This window comes from Struthio camelus, chromosome W, assembly GCF_040807025.1.
Source record: "Struthio camelus isolate bStrCam1 chromosome W, bStrCam1.hap1, whole genome shotgun sequence".
Lineage (NCBI taxonomy): Eukaryota > Metazoa > Chordata > Aves > Struthioniformes > Struthionidae > Struthio > Struthio camelus.
In genome coordinates this window covers 34,584,337-34,602,824 of record NC_090981.1, presented here as the reverse complement: position 1 = coordinate 34,602,824, position 18,488 = coordinate 34,584,337, and the positions used below count along the sequence as shown (strand labels likewise).

Genomic DNA, 18,488 nt, shown 5'->3' with positions numbered 1-18,488 from the left:
ACAATTATCACGACACGGATTACACACATCTACACATCTTAGAAATGACGTGCAAAATTCCAAAGGATAATTGGATTTTCCGAACTGCAAGTGGGTTTTTTCCAGTTCAGTCATGACAGGGCCAGAAGGTAATGATACATCTGCCATGATGCAACAAGCAGACCTGTCTTCTGTCAAGAGTTGAAATCATAAAGGAATAAGCTGTCGTTAGCAACCTCTCTCCAAACAGTAGAGCTGTCATCTCATTGTTTTCCTTTGCTGGCATGGGGGCTGGTGTGGGCTTATATACCCTGTCAGTTCAATATTAGTCTAAGCTTTTAACCTTTTCTTGGATTTCTGACTCAATAAATCTTCTATGGAGCTCATTGTGTAACATTATTTATTTTGTGATCAATTAATATTACTTCCAAGTATCTATGCACTTCTTCCTTCTATCTACTTCTGATCAGAATTTCAAATCAGTATTTAAGAGATTATTAATTTCTCATATGATATTAAAAAGATATTAAATATACTGTTTTTCTTTTTCTCTCTGGAGTATTTTTTTTTGTCAATTATACATGATAATTCACTTAATAATACATTGTAATTTGTGTTTATACATTCAGAAAGATCTCAGAAGATCATACCTCTAGTTACTCATAAGTTTTCTTAATACTATCCCCACAAAAACCAGAAGATGTAAAAATAAGACTTCTCTGTTTTCTAGGCAATTTTATTTGTATAGTCTACAAAAATGAATAAAGTCAATTATATACACCAGAGTCAGATAATTACTCCTGGAAAGAAAACAATGTATCACGTTATTGCTCGTTTTAGTAAAATTAGACTTTTAGTAAAATGTTAGAATGCTCAAATAAGATCATGATTACTACGGTGCTGTACCCAACTATTAACAAATAAATGCAGTCTTTTAACTTATTTCTGCAACAATATGCATAGAAAAAACATGAGCATAAGTATCACTATGCTAAATAAATACTGTCATAGCAGCAAAACGTCAGCCCTGTTTTTTCAAGAAAGTGCCTCCCATCTTAACAATATTATGTTAATTACATACAAACTATAAGACTTTGAAACTTAAGTTCTTAAAACATGACCACTAACAGCAAGGGGACCAACCATAGTTAATTGCCTCACTACACATTCAGTTTACAAAGTCTGGATCCGTCACCAACTACTTCATCTTCTAGATCAGCTTAAAAACAAAATGCAAAAGTTTTTCTACAGGGATTCCTGCTAGTGTACTCAGAACAAAAAAAAAAACTTCATGATGATAACATTTAAATGTCTACTTTTGCAGCTCGCTGAGTTTTACAAAATAGAAAGATTTTTAAAAGGTTAATAAATCACATAAAGGTTATGAAGAGTAAATTTACTGTCTGCTGTGCTGGATGACTTTGTTGTTCCATTCAACTCAGTTACAAAACAAATGATACCTGATTCCATGCCAAAGTAAATATCCACCCTCTGCAATCCTGAGAAAATATTACCATGCTCACAGTTTCATACACATGAATGATACTAATCTAAGTAAATAAAGACAATACTCTTAAGGTTAAGCAGCATGGAAGTTGTTAAGGGAATGCAGTGAGAAATACAGGATAAACACAAGGGAAAATAGAAGATGAAAATCTTATAAGCCATTGCAGAAAGATTTCTGGAGATGATGCCCAGGTCAGGTCACCCCCAGATATTTCATCTGTTCATGAAAACTCAGATTTCTGGCTGCTGCTGCATTTCTTCAAAAAAACAAAATCATTCAGGTTCTCTGAGGAAGCTACCGTTAGGGTGCTATTACCTCTACTTCATGCATCATTTTTTCTCCCAGTGCTAATAAAATAACCCCAAGTCTTGTAAAATAGTACTGAACTTCAAGCGAGGTGACAATTCTTGGATGTTCCCCAAAAAAAAAAAAAAAAAAAAACCCAAACAAACAAAAAACCACAATAACCCCCCCCCCCCCACACACACACCCAATACAGACTGCTGACAATTGCTGTGGTTGAATTTTCTGTTAGCATCCTTGGGACGATAGCTATCTTAGGTAACGAAAATATTGAGCTTCCAAAGGTACAGAGAGCATCCAACAGCTTCTTTGTACTCATGCAGTAAGCAGTGCAGTAAGCTGCTGTCCTCTTCAGTCCTTAGAGGAAGCTTATGAAAGAGAGTACTCCAAAATTCCTCTCAGTATCCCAACTTAGGCAAGCTGAGCTTCCATTTCCTCAAGGAGCAAACTCCCTCCTTAAGTAGATCAACTTCAGTTTCTCACTGCCTGACACTCAACAGGCTTCAAAGCACAGAACCCACTTCCCTCACCATTACAGAAGGAACACTGCTGCATGAAGCAGCGGCCAGATTTTGCATCCTTTCTCGCTTGTTCGTATGTAACTATTCACAATATTTATTTGGCATTGTTTGCACATCCCCCAATTAAACATTGAGATTACCATCCGTGTTGTTATCACTCACTAACGAACTGGACTAGCCTACTCATAATCTGCTCCTAATGAGGCTGAGGTCCTCATGTGGAATAAGGAAGCCCTGGACTACCAAAACAAAATCAGGAACTTAAATCCTTAATTTGTGGAACCCCATGTAAATGCCCTCATCACTGAATTGAGGATTTTAGATTATTTGGTGTCTCTCATTATCTCCTGCTGAAGCTGCTCCCGTTGTTGCATGTATGACTGGACAATAAGCGATGGGAAAAAAGAATGACTCCATGGACAGTGAATGAGACATTTAGTTAAAATATAGAAGACCCAGATTAAAATTCCAACTCTGACTAATATTTATTTATTTTGAAAAAGTAAAACATCTTCAGTGTGGAATTAGATAATCCGCTCCTTCCCCAGAGAAAGGGTTCGAACTTCATTCTCCTGCATCTCAGATGACTGTTCCTACCAAAAACTCAGTATTTCCCAATGCAGTCAGTTTCAGTGAAAAAGTTCTATCTGGTATTTTTGTAAAGAAGTTTTTATTAAAAAAAAACATAATTGTATAATATTTATTTGGTACTGTATTTATAACAAACTGTCATCTTTTTATTTAATATATGTTTATGATATGCATTTGTTAGAATTGTAATTAAGCCTTTCTTACCTTTCTTAAGCTTCATATTATCACATCTTCCTTTTTTATACTTATTTTTGTAAAGTAGATCTTTTCCTACCCTGTTTGAATGTATTTACATACTTGTCTCTCACATTCTATACACTTTTCTCCCTCCTCCTTTTCCTACAATCTGTTCTCCATCTTGTCCCTTGTATATAATCTTGTTCTTTCATATTTCTTAGAAAATCTTTCACACTATCAAACTTCATATTCCCAATTTAACCCATTAGACCTACATTCTTTACACAGAACCTTCCAAAGTGTTCCCAGCATTCCCATCACCTATTATACAAGATATTGAATCTAAAAAGATGGAGGAAGGAGCCACCCAGATGAAAAGAAAAACACATTTCTAGCTACCAAGATGCTTCTCCTTGGATTTTTGTTACCGTATATCAGCCCCAAGACATGAGCACCGAGAAAAAAAAAAAAAGTAGGAAAAGAGGGGACAATTTAAGTGCTGTTCTAGACAGAAAGAGTTTCTCCAATTTTTTCTTCCCTTAGCTTCCAGGTTGGGACAGCAGTATCACTACTTCCTGCCAAACTCACTGTCCAACTGCTGTGTCCATCTCCTCTCCTCCTCTCTAGCAATACCTCCAGCTTGTGCAGCCCTATTTTTTCTCCACGTTTTTAAGAAACGTGGTAGTTCCATTGCTCTCCACATTGAAAAGTAGCAGAAAAAATCTTACGGTTTTGACCTACCTAGAGGGCTTTTTTTCCTTGCTTGTTTTAAGGAAAGTAACAGTGTTGGAAATGTCTACAAGTTGAGAAAGATACCTGAACTAGTTTTCGCACAAGGGACACTTAATAATACTTTTTGCAAATAATTTTTGGTTTTTACAAATGAAAACCTCATCTCCAGAAACTGTTTCAAGCCACCTGCATATAGTTCATCCCCACAACAGATCAGTGGATTTTTCAAATCCTGGATACTATTATCCGCTTCAAATTCACACAGTACGCTTAAAAAAAAAAAAAAAAAAAAAAAAAAAAAAAAAAGAATCCATGTTCTTCTGTCTTAGCATTGTACATTGTAATCTCATGCTTTAATAAGGCACTCTGACTTCATTCAAGGATGAGACCTCTTCTTAGAGGAAACAGTGCAAGATCACGAAAAATAATTCCTTAATCCAAACCGGCAGCACAGTATGAGATATTATGACAATTTTCTTTCAGATCATTTACTATCTAGGCTAGTTACTTTCATTCTGTAAGAGACAGTAGTGTCTAAATCAACTAGTGGATTGAGCATCGTAAAACCCAGAAAAGGATGTGCTTTTAATTCTTATTAACTAAAACTGAAGTTCTTATTCTCACTCTACGATAATTTTCTGTACTTGAGTAATGCACATAATCCATATAGGAAGAAAACATGATACAAACATGTAGCTACCTCTATTTTATTTCCTTTAGTCATAACACAACGAGTACAAATTTCTTCAGTGGAGCTGGACTTCTGTAAAAATGTAGTCCCATCTTACTGGATGTAATTCTCACTACAGTGATTACAGGATATCAAAAATATCAACACATTTACTGTAATACAATTGAATACTATCTAAGGTTCACTTTACATGAAAAAATCCATTGCAAATAGTACCTGTTCTAAACTTGTAATGCATTTACTAGAATTTTAAGATGCACAAAAAAAGAAGAGAGTTGTGGTTTTTATGGTATCTGGAATTACTGGAGTGAAGAGAACTATAAATTTAAAATCTCTGTTAAGAAATAAGGAAATCAAAAGATAAGAGCGTAACATCTGTTGTCCTGATGTGACTGAATAATTACTGTATTTATTTAGATATTTCTCATTTAACTTTAGGGTTTTTTCTTGTGTTCTTCATTAAAAATGCAGAAATACAAAAATCTTTAAGTATTTATAGTCGAGGGAATACAGGCCTGATGTCTGTTACACTGACACAATCCCTGGATAAAATAAATAACTATACACACACCACAGGAAATAGAAGCTAAAACTCCCCTCTCCTAGAAATAGTCTCTTCAAGATGGTCAGGTAGCTTAGGCATAGTAGTCCAAACACCTTTTTTTAAACACTCAAGCCCTTTGGTTAGTCAAGACACCAGTATTTCTAGGAAATAGCAAAAATGTAGGTATGTCAGCCTTGTAATGAGAATTTAAGTAGGTACAGATCTTCAGCTTTCTTGGGAAGAGTTTTAGAACCTGCACTCTAGAAAGTAATCTCATATACTCCACCTACCATATACTTACATTACACTTCATAACCCTGAAGTATTTTTGGATCTGCCTCTGAGTCTTGATTTAAAAAGTACAAAAACTTTATGTTAAAAGAAGGCAAGCATCACTGTCGTAAGACCTGGTTTCTTTTTCACATAAAGTGTAATCTGCTACTCTGTTAGTGAATCATATACAACAAAAATAATTTAATGATCCAATGTCTTAATATGTTTTCTTTCTTTGCTTTACTGAAAAAAAAAAGAAAATGTTTGAAGAAAATTGTTTTCTATACTGAACACTTTAAAGGCTAGTGCAAAAAAGAATTAACTTCATTTAGAAAAACATGTATAACAGAGTGACAAAAACCAACATTTATATAAGGATTACCTTAACTTGGTGAATACAACAGCAGAAATAGTGAATCTGAAATAGGTTCTTCAAATGTTTGCTACAGATAGTTTCATTTAGGAAATAGGGTAAAAGAGATGAATTATACTCACAAAGTTATGATGGTAAAAGTATTATGCAAATTGTGCAGTGTCTTTCACATGTTACTACACAGTACAGCACAACATGACACAGAGATGTGTCACAGATATAAAAGGATAGTGTCCATAAAATGTAGATGTTTTCTACTGTCAAGTATTGATAGGTGAATCAGAATGAATCATTATTCAGTGCAAAACTGAAAAAGCCTGTGCCTCTAACAAATTCAGTACAAGCCTAATAAAGCAAGCCTGCTGTTATCATGAAAGCTCATGTTATCATGAGATTACAACAGACATTGAGTGAGAATACATACAAATCTAATGAAATGTAAAATAAAACACTTCAAATCATAACAAATTTCTGTAGTGTCTCCTATTGTGTCTCATCTCCTGTTAAGGGCTCTTGTCACGTTAGCTGCCGTATTAAACTACATGGCAGTGCCGCCAAAACAATATGACATACAACTAAGATTTTTTTTTTTTTTAACTGCAAGAGGAGAACTTGTTTCTAGTTGACAAAAGTTCTGAAAAACACAAGCAAGCGCTCCCTCCTGGAGAAAACGAACACACGGGGAAAACGCTGAACACTGATTGACAAATTAAAACATCACAGATGTATAGCTCTTCATATACACACGCACAAATATATACTTGCACGCACACACACAAACATACATACATACACTTTCACTTACCTCAGTAGCTCTCTTTATATATGGTATCTGTGTGCCACTGTCCAGATCCTCATTAATGATAAGTCTCCTAGCCCACTGACCTGCTCTGACAACACCGCTACCATGAATTAGGACCAACAGTTTGTCTGTATTTGTTAACGCATCCTCACTCATAAAGATAAAACTCTTTGGTTCACTCTCAGTCGCATCTACCTGCAATTATAACCAATACACATTTTTATGCATCAGTAAACAGTTTTGAAAGAATACCTGTAGTTATAAAGTTAGCCATCAGAACTGATACCAAAACTTTCACTCTTTAACCACTATTTGTACGTACATTACATAGACTAATGCATGCCCAGTGCTAGATAAAAATAAAACAGAACCTAGTATCTGCACAATGTAGCTTTAAAACAAAAATTGTATCAGAGTTCAGAACAGTTATCCAAGGGAGATTTAAATTTACTACATCAAACAGAAGTGGTACAAAGTTTGATAAAGCTTTAAAACTTCAGTTGTTTACATAAATTTACTGGCAAAAAGAAAGTCCATAAAAGAACAATAAAGGAACAAAAAAATCAAGTAATTTGTCACCTCTGATATGCCTGAAGCAACAATAAATGTCTTACATAATGTGGAAAAAAAAAGCCGAAGGAGTTCCATCTCAGCCACCTCAACATAAATACCCAATAAGCTACATATGAACCAGTATCGCAACTTTGTCCATTATAAATTTAATAGGATAGGCCTAATAAAATATAGAAAATGCAATTTTGGACTAAATAATGGCTTGGCTAAGAGCTCGACACCAGGGCCAATGCTTTGCTGTTTTGCTGTAGGAAGAGATCAAGGAGGAGCTTTGATACTCAGCAAGCCATATTCTAAATCTAAATTTTGTTCTTATTTTACAGAGTAAAGAAGTGCTTTGTCTGTTTTGTTCTGTTGCAAGGTGTATACCTGGTTTAGCAAATCTGGCTCAAGGCAAAAGAACTATTCTGGTCTATCCCATCTATCCCTTTTTCCTTTTCCCACATTTGAATACAATGAAAAAGGAGAACACTGTAGGCAAGCGTTCATAGCCCGCTGTACCCCACTGCCAGTACAGGGTAACTGTACTGCTGCGAGGAACGACCTTGGATTACCCTACATTCCTCAGCAGCAAGGAAGGACAGGGGAGGAAATGAGCCTTGTGTTGAGACGGAGGAATGGCTATTTGGAACGTGTCAGGTTCTCTCTCATATATGGCCACATAGTCTAATTTACCCTTCCCTTGGGAAAACTAATCCACCATTAGCCTACAGAATTTTTACATGCAAGTAAGTCTTACCTCTTTTTTTTTTTTTTTTTTTTTTTAATGAAGTCAATGACGCTACTTGAACAAAAAGAATTCCTAACTGGAATAATGTTCGTTTGATCATATCTGTGCTCAGCATCTGCCACAGAACTTAAGACCTCATTCCCTACCCCAAAATGGCATAGCGTCTCACACAACTCAGCTTTCACCCTCTACCCCACAAAATGTACTTTTCTTCTCTCACACTTTGTGAGAAAACAGGAAAAACAGTAAAAAATGCATTCTGCTGAAAAGAGCACAACAGGTACCAGATCATGTTGCCACTTTGGAAGCAGCTGCATGGATACCTTAAAACTTACAGTGGTAGAAATACAGAAATTTGGACAACATTAAATCTCATACAGTACTTAGTAAGATGCAATTCAGTTTTGCACATAAACCGAATCCTTACAACACCAGAATTAAGAAGAAACATTGCACATTTGCTTTTCAGATAAAGATATAGTTTAGCTGTATATTCTACTACAATTTAGCTGTATATTCTACTATTCTTCTATCATATGTACTAGAAGACACAATATAACTCATTTACACTTCTGCAAATATGTTAATTTAAAAAAGTTAAAAAATATCTACCCAGCTGATAAAACAAAAAAAACAAAAAAAAAAACAACCCTTCATTCCCTTCCTCAGCTTAATTACATTTGGAAACTTTTCTTCAAGCCAATTTATCTTCAAACAGTAGTAATTCATTAAATCAAGCTATCACTAAAGAATGCACATAAAGGTCACTCTTGTGCACAACCTTACTTTATTGACAAATCAATGCAGAATACCATTTAGTGCTAGACATACTGAGACTGCATAAAATAATTTATAGTTATTAACAATTTTCTGTCCAGAACCTACTCATGAACACTTATCTCTGACTCTTTGTTTAAATACAAATTGAATATATTCAGTAAAATACTGAACTTCAATTAGATACATTAACTATTTGACTCAACATTGTTATTCACATGAGATAACAGTCTTCCAATAATTTGTAGCAAGGAATGTCAAATCTATCTAAATTCTGTTGATAGTTTACTGAACATACAAAGTTTAATTTTCCTTTTCTCAGGCTTATTTTTCTGATGTACAGCTACACCTTAAGTTTTATGACTGTCTTCAGTTATGATCGATTCTCTGATGAGTTGCGTTACGTGCTCTATAGATGTTACGAAACACTTAAGATTTCCAAACACTGAATTAATTTGTCCATAAGAGTTCCATCTCAAATGTTCCTGAGCTGTGTCACATGATACCATTCTATATTACATTTCAACAGCATACTAATTAGTATTTTGCATAGTTGTTATCAATATATAAGGTAGCATCAAAGCATACTAGAAACCTTATCTTAATCTCACGTCCATGCTACCACACGGACCTTATGGCACTTTTTTCACGGACCTTATCTTAATCTCACGTCCATGCTACCACACGGACCTTATGGCACTACTAGCCCAAACTGCACAAAACCTGACTGGGTTCTAGCGTTCCTTTATTTTGTACATTGGACGTTTTAAGCTTTAAGACTGAGCTTTAAGATTTTACAGGGAAACACAAAAACTAATGTTTTTCTTATTCCAGGTAAGAAACACAATAAAATCATGAGCCTGGACTCTGCAAACAGGCGAGATGAATGTAACTTGTGAGTGGAAGAAAGACCATGGCAAGTAAATGGGATATTGAAAAGACTCAGAAAGATCAGCATTGCGAGCAGCTTGTGGAGGGAGAAAACCGCTCGTTCGCTTCTGAAAAGATAAGAAAAATCTACTATTACATAATTCTACTACATGAAGCTTGCTAGCTCATTTATGTTATGGTCTTCACAATATTGAATGTCCCGATTTACAATTTTTCATTCAAAACAGTAAAAGATGAAAACTGCTGATCAATACTACAAACATCTAATTAGCATTTAGTGATTACCGTAGCTAACTCAACACACCTAAAATTGGTGGAATTTTTAAAAAACAGGTATTGACTGGACTTAAGTGACAAAATAGCCAAAAAGAATAAGCGGTGGCAATAAGAGACTATTGTTTCTCAAAGAAAAGTAGTTCCTGGCTTTCTAGTAGATCAAGAGAACTACTGAATGAAGTTTTAGCTACTGAAGTGAAAGAGCAAAGCATTGATAAGTTAGAAGATTCTGCAAAGTGAGACCTTTTAGTGCCATCGTCAATAAAATGTGTTAGTAATTACTTAAACTTCCACTTCAGGTCTTCCCAGAATCTGTTAAAGATATATTTAATTCAGAAGCACCCTCTATTTGTCCTCAACAGCTAAAGAACAGCAAAGATCAATCACTGATTATACCATTAAAAATAGAGCAATATAAAGGCTTCATCTAGATAAAAAGAAATTGCAGTACTTCTTTATATTAATAATATAACCTTCAGTGGAGCACAAAATGAGAAATTTGAAAGAAATAATTGAACTGCTTCTCCCTGAATATGAGTCTCTTCATTTAAATTTTCAAGTCCACTAGTAGATGCTGAACATCAAGAGAACTACAATACTTTACGCTAACAATAACACAACATGCATCTAAGCCTCCTAGTAGGAAAAAAGATTTGGATTTATATTTTGTCATAGATGCTAACATATTAAATTAATGGGTAAGCTTTCCTGATTTTATATCTGCTCCCGATTTTATATCTGAAGCTCTTTGATTTTATATCTGAAAAGAAATTTACAAATTTTTGTGGTCAAAACTGAAACTGCTACCTGAGAACTCTAAATAGAGACAGCAGAGTTGGACTTTTGCTCAGGAGGTAGAAATCAAGAAAGATGAGAGAACCTACAATGCTGTCATCTTAAACCTCTGATGCATAGGATTTCAGTCCACTACTAAAATCATGCTGGGGAGAGGAAGGGGGGAAGGAAAAAAAAAAAAAAACCAAAAACCTGAGGAAACCTCCCTTAATACAGTCCCGAAACACATTTCATGTATTTAAACATCATTACACACCCTACCAACTTCATGATCAACTGACAGAGAAAGGAAAACCAATATACCAACTTTCTGATCACCTGTGATGAAGTGCAGAAAAAAAAAAAGTTTCTCTTTTTGTAACGCATTCACATAAGGCCATACCTAAGAATGGCCACACTGGTCAGATTACACGTCCCAGGAGTCTGACAAATGGCAGATTGCTTAGGGAAATCGTATGAGAACAGGCTGGATATGGAGTGATTCCTCTCTGTTTTTGGTAACCAGTAATGTTGGAGCTTCCTCAGCCAGAATTCATATCCAGACAAGCATGTATAATAGTTCAATGGACCCATCCCACTTTAGCTTCGTCAAATGGTTTTTTAGACTCCATTTGTACCTTTCTCCTTGATAGCACTCTGTGGCAATGAGTTTCACAATATAATTGGGTTATAACTGAAAAAAGTGCTTCCTCTCTCTCACTAGAGATTTCCTGCCTGATAATTTAAATTTGATGCCCCTTAGCTTCTGTATTATGAAAAAAGTGAATAACCATTCCCTATTCATCTTCTTTGCACCTTTCATGATGTTACAGATTTGTCACATTCTTTCCTCAGTCATCTATTTTCGAAGCTGAACAATCTTTCTGTTTAATCTTTGTCTGAAAAGCATTTTGTGCCTGTAATCATTCTTGCAACCCTCCTCTGTATTTTTTTCAAATTCTTCATATCCCTTTTGATATGGTGTCCAGACTCCACACAGTGTTCAAGATGGGTGCCCACATAATGAGTGGAATGACGATGTTTTTCTGTTTCGTTCTCAACACTTAATAACTCCTAACATCCTATCTACTTTGAGGTTTTTGACAGCCATTGAGCACTAACTGTTGTTCTCTCACAGCTATTCACAATCACTCCAAGATCTCTTTCCTGAGTAGTAACAGCTCTTTTAGAGCCCATTACTGTATTAACAGAGTGAGTTATTTTCCCCATAATTTCACATTTATCAAAACTGAATCTCATATGTCATTTTATCATCCAATCACTCAGCATCATGAAATATTCCAAATTTCATCACAACCGGCTTTAGATTTATGTATTCTAAACCATTATAGAAGAATCAGCAAACTTTGTTACCTTCTATTGATCCCTTTTTTCCTCTATTACAAAAATACGTCAGTGCAGACCTTAGTAACACTTCACTGGTAAGAACTTCTTTCAGCTATAAAATATGAACACTTTTTTTTTCTTTCTTTCGATCAGTTCTTAATTCATAAGGGGACTCCTTCGTCTCATCCTACGACAGTTTATTATTTATTTATTTTAGTGCATATAAAAGTGTTTAGTAAGCTTGTTGACAGCATGTTGGAAACCTAGGTACTCTATTACTGACAAGATCTTTCGTCTTCACGTGATCTCCAACTCCTTCAATGTAGACCTTTTTTTTTTTTTTTTTAAATAAGAACTATATTAACTTTTCCTCAATACATAGTTTTGCCTTTACTAACTCAATATTTTATCATAGTTTTTATTAATTTGCTTGGTACAGGGGTCAGACTTCCTGATAATGTAGTTCTGTGAATTACTCCTGGAGCCCTTTGCCTTCAAAGGCTATTATTGCATTTACTCTTCTTCTATTTCTCTGATGTAGAAATGCGGATCTAAGCAGTAAGTTACATAGTAGCTGGTTGCTCTGTAGCTTCATATTTGACTTCTTTCAAAACCCTGGGATTAAAAACCATCTCCTCCTGGAAAGTGACTATTGCATGTTGCATCGATTTGTTCTAAGATCCTCTCTACTGATATGTCAATTTGAGACAGTTCCTCAGAATTATATCCCATTAAAACAAAACAAAACGAAAAAACAGAGCATGAAAGCCTCTGGAACAAATAATATTGGAAATAATCATTTCAGTTGTTCTTATTTGACCTTTTTTATCTGAGCATTCCTTTTGTACCCTGACCATCCATCAGCCCCACCAAGCTCTCTGATTCATTATTAGGCTTTACAACTGTAACAAGTTGCTCCTCAAATTCCGTTTTGGGTGATCTTAGCGTATATGTAACTTGCCAGAGTTTATACTCTTTTTTTTTTTTTTTCCCTCCCTCGCTTGCCCTGGACTTACTGTTGCTAAAAGCTGTCTTATTGCTCCTATTAACTAGTTTAAGCCATTTGTGTGTGTGTGAGTATGAGTGTGTGTTATTATTTGGGAGTTTGTCTTGAGAGGTGTTTAAAGATGGTCTATATATAGCTTTCATTTTTCAACTTCTACCTACTCTTTTACATTTATCTCACTTTATGTAGACCTCTTCATAAACTATTTTCTACTGTGGTGACATAACAGTTATTATTACAGAATAGTGTTCAGATCTTATACCAAATTTTCCACACTGCTCAGAATTACACAGTTGCATATACTCTGAGTGTTTGCTCCAAAATGCAATTAAATTATGTCACTTTGCAGAAGATGGAGGTAATATGTTTGAGAATAGCTTAACTATACTACTGACAGTAGTATAGTTATGTACTGATCTATCAGTACATCAGTGCTCACTACATAATTTATAAATACGAGTAAAAAAAGATTAGTGCAACAGCACGAGCTAGACAAGGTGGGCCATTCTTCTCCCAACTCAGATACCCAAATCTCAGAGCCAAGGAGAAGAGTCCCCAAGTGTGTGCGAGAGGTGATGGAAATATGGTAATGTTTATTCCAATTTTGTTCATATCATCATTTTCTTTGAAGTTAATGACTCAGCCTTAACATCGCATTATGTACATGCATATTTGGTTAAAAAGGACCTTCGAAAAAATTCTATAGGCTCGAAACTTGGGCACTCGGAAGTTTAGAAACGACAGCTTCCTGGCTGCACAGACAGGATGTGTCATTCTTTGAGGGATAAGCATATTTTTTTCTTTAAACATACTATCTGTCTGGGACACGGACACACTCTTGGACCAGAACTCCCTCCAGAAAAACCTATTGTGCGAAGAAGCTAGAGACCACATCACACGTTGCATCAGGCAGACTGTCATGGCGAATGCAATCCATTTCTCTGTCTGCAGAGAGAAATCTAAGCGAGGGAATGCCTTCTCGGCTAGTGTCCCCACACAGTCAGGAGCAATCGTGCAGCAGACACTCTTTGGAGGACTACGAACACCAAGTGTAGCTGCTGTTCTCCCCTGGTGGCTCCTCGGAGTTCCTAGCACAGCCTCTTCTGCCCTGATGATGTGACAACGGTAAGGCCTGGCCAGGAAATATTCAGTAGTTTGGGCAGGTTATCAAAACATTCCTTAAACAACCACAGTTAGAGATTGGAAATGGGAATTCTAAAAACTTTACAGAATTGTCAAAGCTTAGCCCAAGGGCATTTTCCTCTACTGAATATCACGGGCCTGCTGAGAACAATGGCAGCATGAATACTTCTCAAAGGTCCTAAGAGTCCTTTCTAACAGTGCTAGAAAGGCTACCCAGAGCGGCCACTAGTATCTCTCTGCAGAATATAAAAATACATGATATCACTTACACTGATAGACAGAAATATTTCACATGTACATTTTGGGGAGTGCTACATCACTTGTAAGGACTGATCAAATATTTCCACTAATCTACACCAGCACCTTATCCTCTCTCTTTATATATATGTGTGTGTGTGTATATATATATATATATATATATACACACACACACACACACACAAACATATATATTTATATATGTGTTACAAGTTACTGAAAAAGCTACTCTGCAAGTGTGCTTTAAAAACATTTGGGGCAGTTTACTCAGACTCTGTTTGGAGCTTATTCCTCTGCTTGTAGAGACACCTGTTTCTGGTTCTCTAAATCTAGCTGTAAAGGTCTCAGAACATTCACAAATATTTTTTGAAAAGACATATGGTTTCTCTACCAAAACTACTGCATTTTGAAAATATTGACATCTGGCAAGCTAGGAATGCTAAGCTGGAGAAATCACATACATTAGAAGTTAGGCAGAACCATTTCTACAGATGCATGCACATGCTACATGTGAAGTCAGTGCTCTGAGACAATACCTTCCACAGAGCCTGAGCACAACTTATCTTTATCTGAATACTGGACTGCAGTCTCCTCGCAGTAGGGACTGTGTACTTTGCATAGTGAAGAGAAAAAACAGCTATGAAAAAGTTTTACACTTACTGGGAGAGTTACTTTTTTCAAGTGGCATTCCTTTTCCAGCAGTCCATAAACATATTTAGTAATGATCTGGAAGAAAAAAAGAAAAAGAAAAGCAAAGAGAAATTAGACTGCTTACAGTAATGGCATATCCAGTCAGAAGACTTACAAGCAAGTGGTTAAACTTGTGTATGTTCTGGTATATACCTAAATTCTTTACTATACAACTAATCATAGAACTTAGACCTTCATATAAAAGCTGTCCCTCAGAAAAGGCTGCTTGTCACTGCAAAGAAATAGGAACTGTACCTGTGAATCCATCACCTGCTGCTGTGTGAATAATTACGTGCCTCAAAACTAAGGATTATAACCAATTAATATATACTCAGGGGTACAAGAAAGGCTTTTTTTTTTGGCAAAGAAATATTTTAAAAGCATTTTCTCCATAAGCAGGACTCCTGAAACGCTCTCCCCTGCAGGTTCAGTTCATGAGCTACGTGGAGAGCAGATCTTTAGTCACCCTAAGCACAAGTTGCCTTGCCATTTCTATTCACTGAACAGGGGAGGGACGGGTCAAAAGTGTTCTAAAAAGAAAAAATAATCTCTGACCGATTCCCCAGTATGGAGGAGTTTAAGTCTCTTGTCTCTATGTAGAAATAAAATTGAAATTTTAGATCTGAAACAAAAGAATTTTTTTCAAAGAGCAACCAAAAAAGTCAACGTAATCACAACCAAACAGCTGCTATCTCAGATATAACAAAAATTGTTTGCACTTCAAAAGCATACCCAATATCTAGGGACTTTTTTTCACCTTTACATATTCTAAGAAAATGGAGATACAGATGGAAGAACTTTCTAACTATTATTAATTTGGGAATTAAGTTGTAGAACAAACTAAAGTGCTTTGTCCATATGGGGTTGTAAAAATGGTTCGGAAGTAACTGCCTAGATTTCGCTGGCTTCACAGAAGCAAAAGAAAAAAAAAAAAAAAAGACAAATTAAAAAGGAAAAAAGTGCTCATTAAGAGCCTCAAATGGTACTTGCCTTCCCCTTAAAGCTTGGGGAACTATGTTTAAATTCCAGACGGGACAAGATCTAAGTCCCGAAATATTAATCTAGGAATATCTGGGTATAACCCAGCTGGTATTCTTTAGTCCAACCCCTCAAGGCCACAATTACTGCCAGCTGAACCCGTAGCATATTAAGCCACAAACGTCGCTGTAACAAAGCTCAAGCGATGGCATCTTAACAACACGCTATGAACTGAGCAAGTAGGAGCCAGGGTATCATAAACTTCAATTTTAATTTTCTAAATGCACAATTACCAAATAAAGTTTCAATGAAGTCCAAAAAGTTTTCATTATGTACATGTGGGCAAACGCAATATGCAAACGTTTGGAACATATTTGAACAAATTAAAAGTACTGATGAAAGCTAATTAAAAAGCACCCCCCCCCCCGACACGTTTCACAAAAGACAAAAATCTTTATTAGAAATATGTGAATTTTTTGCTACCCTGCTCAAGTATATTTATTGACAGAATTATGTTCAAAAAACTTTATGGTTTTAAAGAAAATCAGTCTTACTGAACATTAGTATCTACAGGGAAACTGCATTTGGAGAGGGAATTTAGCTGTGAGCGATGAGTTGATTTAAGACATGTTTATCCCCAAAGCAGTATGTTAGGAACATGCATACAGTGTAATTTTACCTTCAGGGCCAAACTTTTTATGGTTCACCGAAATCGACTTCAGTATAATGCCAACAAGTAAAGCAGTTAAGTTCCTGCAGTCTCAGATGCTGATGATGTGCAGACATTAAAATGAGTATAATGATAATATGGCCTCAAACACAGAGATTTCATTTTTCACTTTAAATCCCGGCATGTATCTACCTCCAAAAATATCAAAATAACACTTGGAAGAGAAAAAAAATTGCTATGAAGAAAATATATATCAGACACCGCTTGCAAAAATCTACCTTTTATTCCTCAGCTAAAATGTTTGTACCTATTTCTTCTAATCTCTTATCTATTTAGACTGTGACCTCCTCAAGGCAGAAGTAAACCTTTACTCTTTTACAGAGCCTGGCTCAACGGGGCTCTGATGCTAAATGGCTCATTATGCACTTATGATATCAGCCTTAAAAAGTGGGTTGCTAAATCAGTACAGCACTCTCTAGTAAAGCAAAGACTTGACCTAACGGACGCTTTTAATATGAGAAAAGGGGAAGAAAGATACAACGGGTAGGATTCTCTGATGCAAAGGGGAAAGGGTGATATTCTGATCCTCAGGCAGCTCAGCACTAGGACAGTCTCTGAGGCTGAGACAGAGCCGAACAGAAACTGCTGTAAACTGCCTCTGTCTACAAAAGACTCCCAGGTATTTCTGGCAATAGATCAACGAGTTCAGGGATATCCGATAGTCTCATATTTGAAAATAATACAATAACGGCCAGCTTTACTGCATTTACTGCAGCACGTGTCTGGAAAATCTAGTATAAATCTGTCCTACCAAGGAACACGGCTGAAAATACTGCAAATCTAACATTACTTTCGGGATATCCTGCTTTCAATTACTTCTATTTTTATGGATAATATGAAATTTCGAAAAATTGAAAGTGCAAAAAAAAGTAAAATTTTCTTTTCTACGGGTATTCAAAAGAGAGGAAAACTGTGCTATGTTATTTATATAGTTCCCATCAGAACTTTCCATCAGAAACCTATGTCCCAGACATGAGGAATGCAATTTAAATAGACACAACTTCTTTGCATAATGTTACTAGCTTGTGAATTCTGGTACTTTAAGATCTGAAAATTGCTGTAGGATTTTGAAAAGTATCTTGTGACTTCTTGAATGAGAAGGTGAATAAGGTTACGCTTTACAAACTCTTCTGGACTAAACATCTGTCATATGGTTGCTTGCGACTGCAGATATTCAATGACTCGGGCTGCTCATTCTAGTCCAACGTTACTAACTCATCTGGAAATACCTAGCAGTAATTTGTCCAGTATGAGTCATTCTCATGGCAAGCTGTGACACGTGCTAGAGGGCAGCCCTATTCTTGCCCATTCATACTAACCTGTGACATTTTTGCTTTTTCTAAGGCGATTCCAACTTGTGAGGTGTGGCAACATTGTAATCAGCGTGCTGAAGTAATTCCAGGCAATAAAGAAGGATGCTTGTGAGCAGGCAGCACACCTGTCTGGGAAGGGAAACTAAAGGAAAAAGTACCAACAGTAAGGCCTGCCCAAAACATGTGAAATCAATGGCCTGATGAAGAAGGGAGGAAAAAAGGCACTTCTCTACTTCTTGTATGAGACACCGGGAACTCCAATCCCATTTTAATGATATCTCTTCTCTTCATTCACTTCCAAGTGCAGTCTATCAGGAAAATGCAACTCAAACAGGGTAAGTACATGAACTAAGCACTTTCAAGGTACTCTTGTGCCTGCTGTGAGAACTGGGGTGGAGGGTGAGAAATCATGCCTCTCATCACTTATTCTGATCGTAAGGGAGAAATGCCTTCCCAGTCACAAAAAGGTGATTAGCCCAACACTCACAGGCCCCCAAAAGGCTGTATTC

At 36.1% G+C, this 18,488-nt stretch overlaps 1 protein-coding gene across 7 annotated transcripts in view; it reads right to left on the bottom strand.

The window, feature by feature from the left end:
* The window catches only part of LOC104150250 (ARB2 cotranscriptional regulator A), a 276,204-nt gene that overhangs the window by 207,341 nt on the left and 50,375 nt on the right, over positions 1 to 18,488 (bottom strand). For 5 of the 7 annotated variants that reach the window (XM_068925110.1, XM_068925108.1, XM_068925109.1 and 2 more), the window contains 2 exons: positions 14,929 to 14,994; positions 6,497 to 6,688 (listed from right to left, as the gene is read on the bottom strand). In XM_068925110.1, coding sequence (XP_068781211.1) covers positions 6,497 to 6,688; positions 14,929 to 14,994 — 258 coding nt within the window. The remainder of the gene's footprint in view (positions 1 to 6,496; positions 6,689 to 14,928; positions 14,995 to 18,488) is intronic. The other 2 variants (XM_068925114.1, XM_068925115.1) reach the window with 1 other exon arrangement.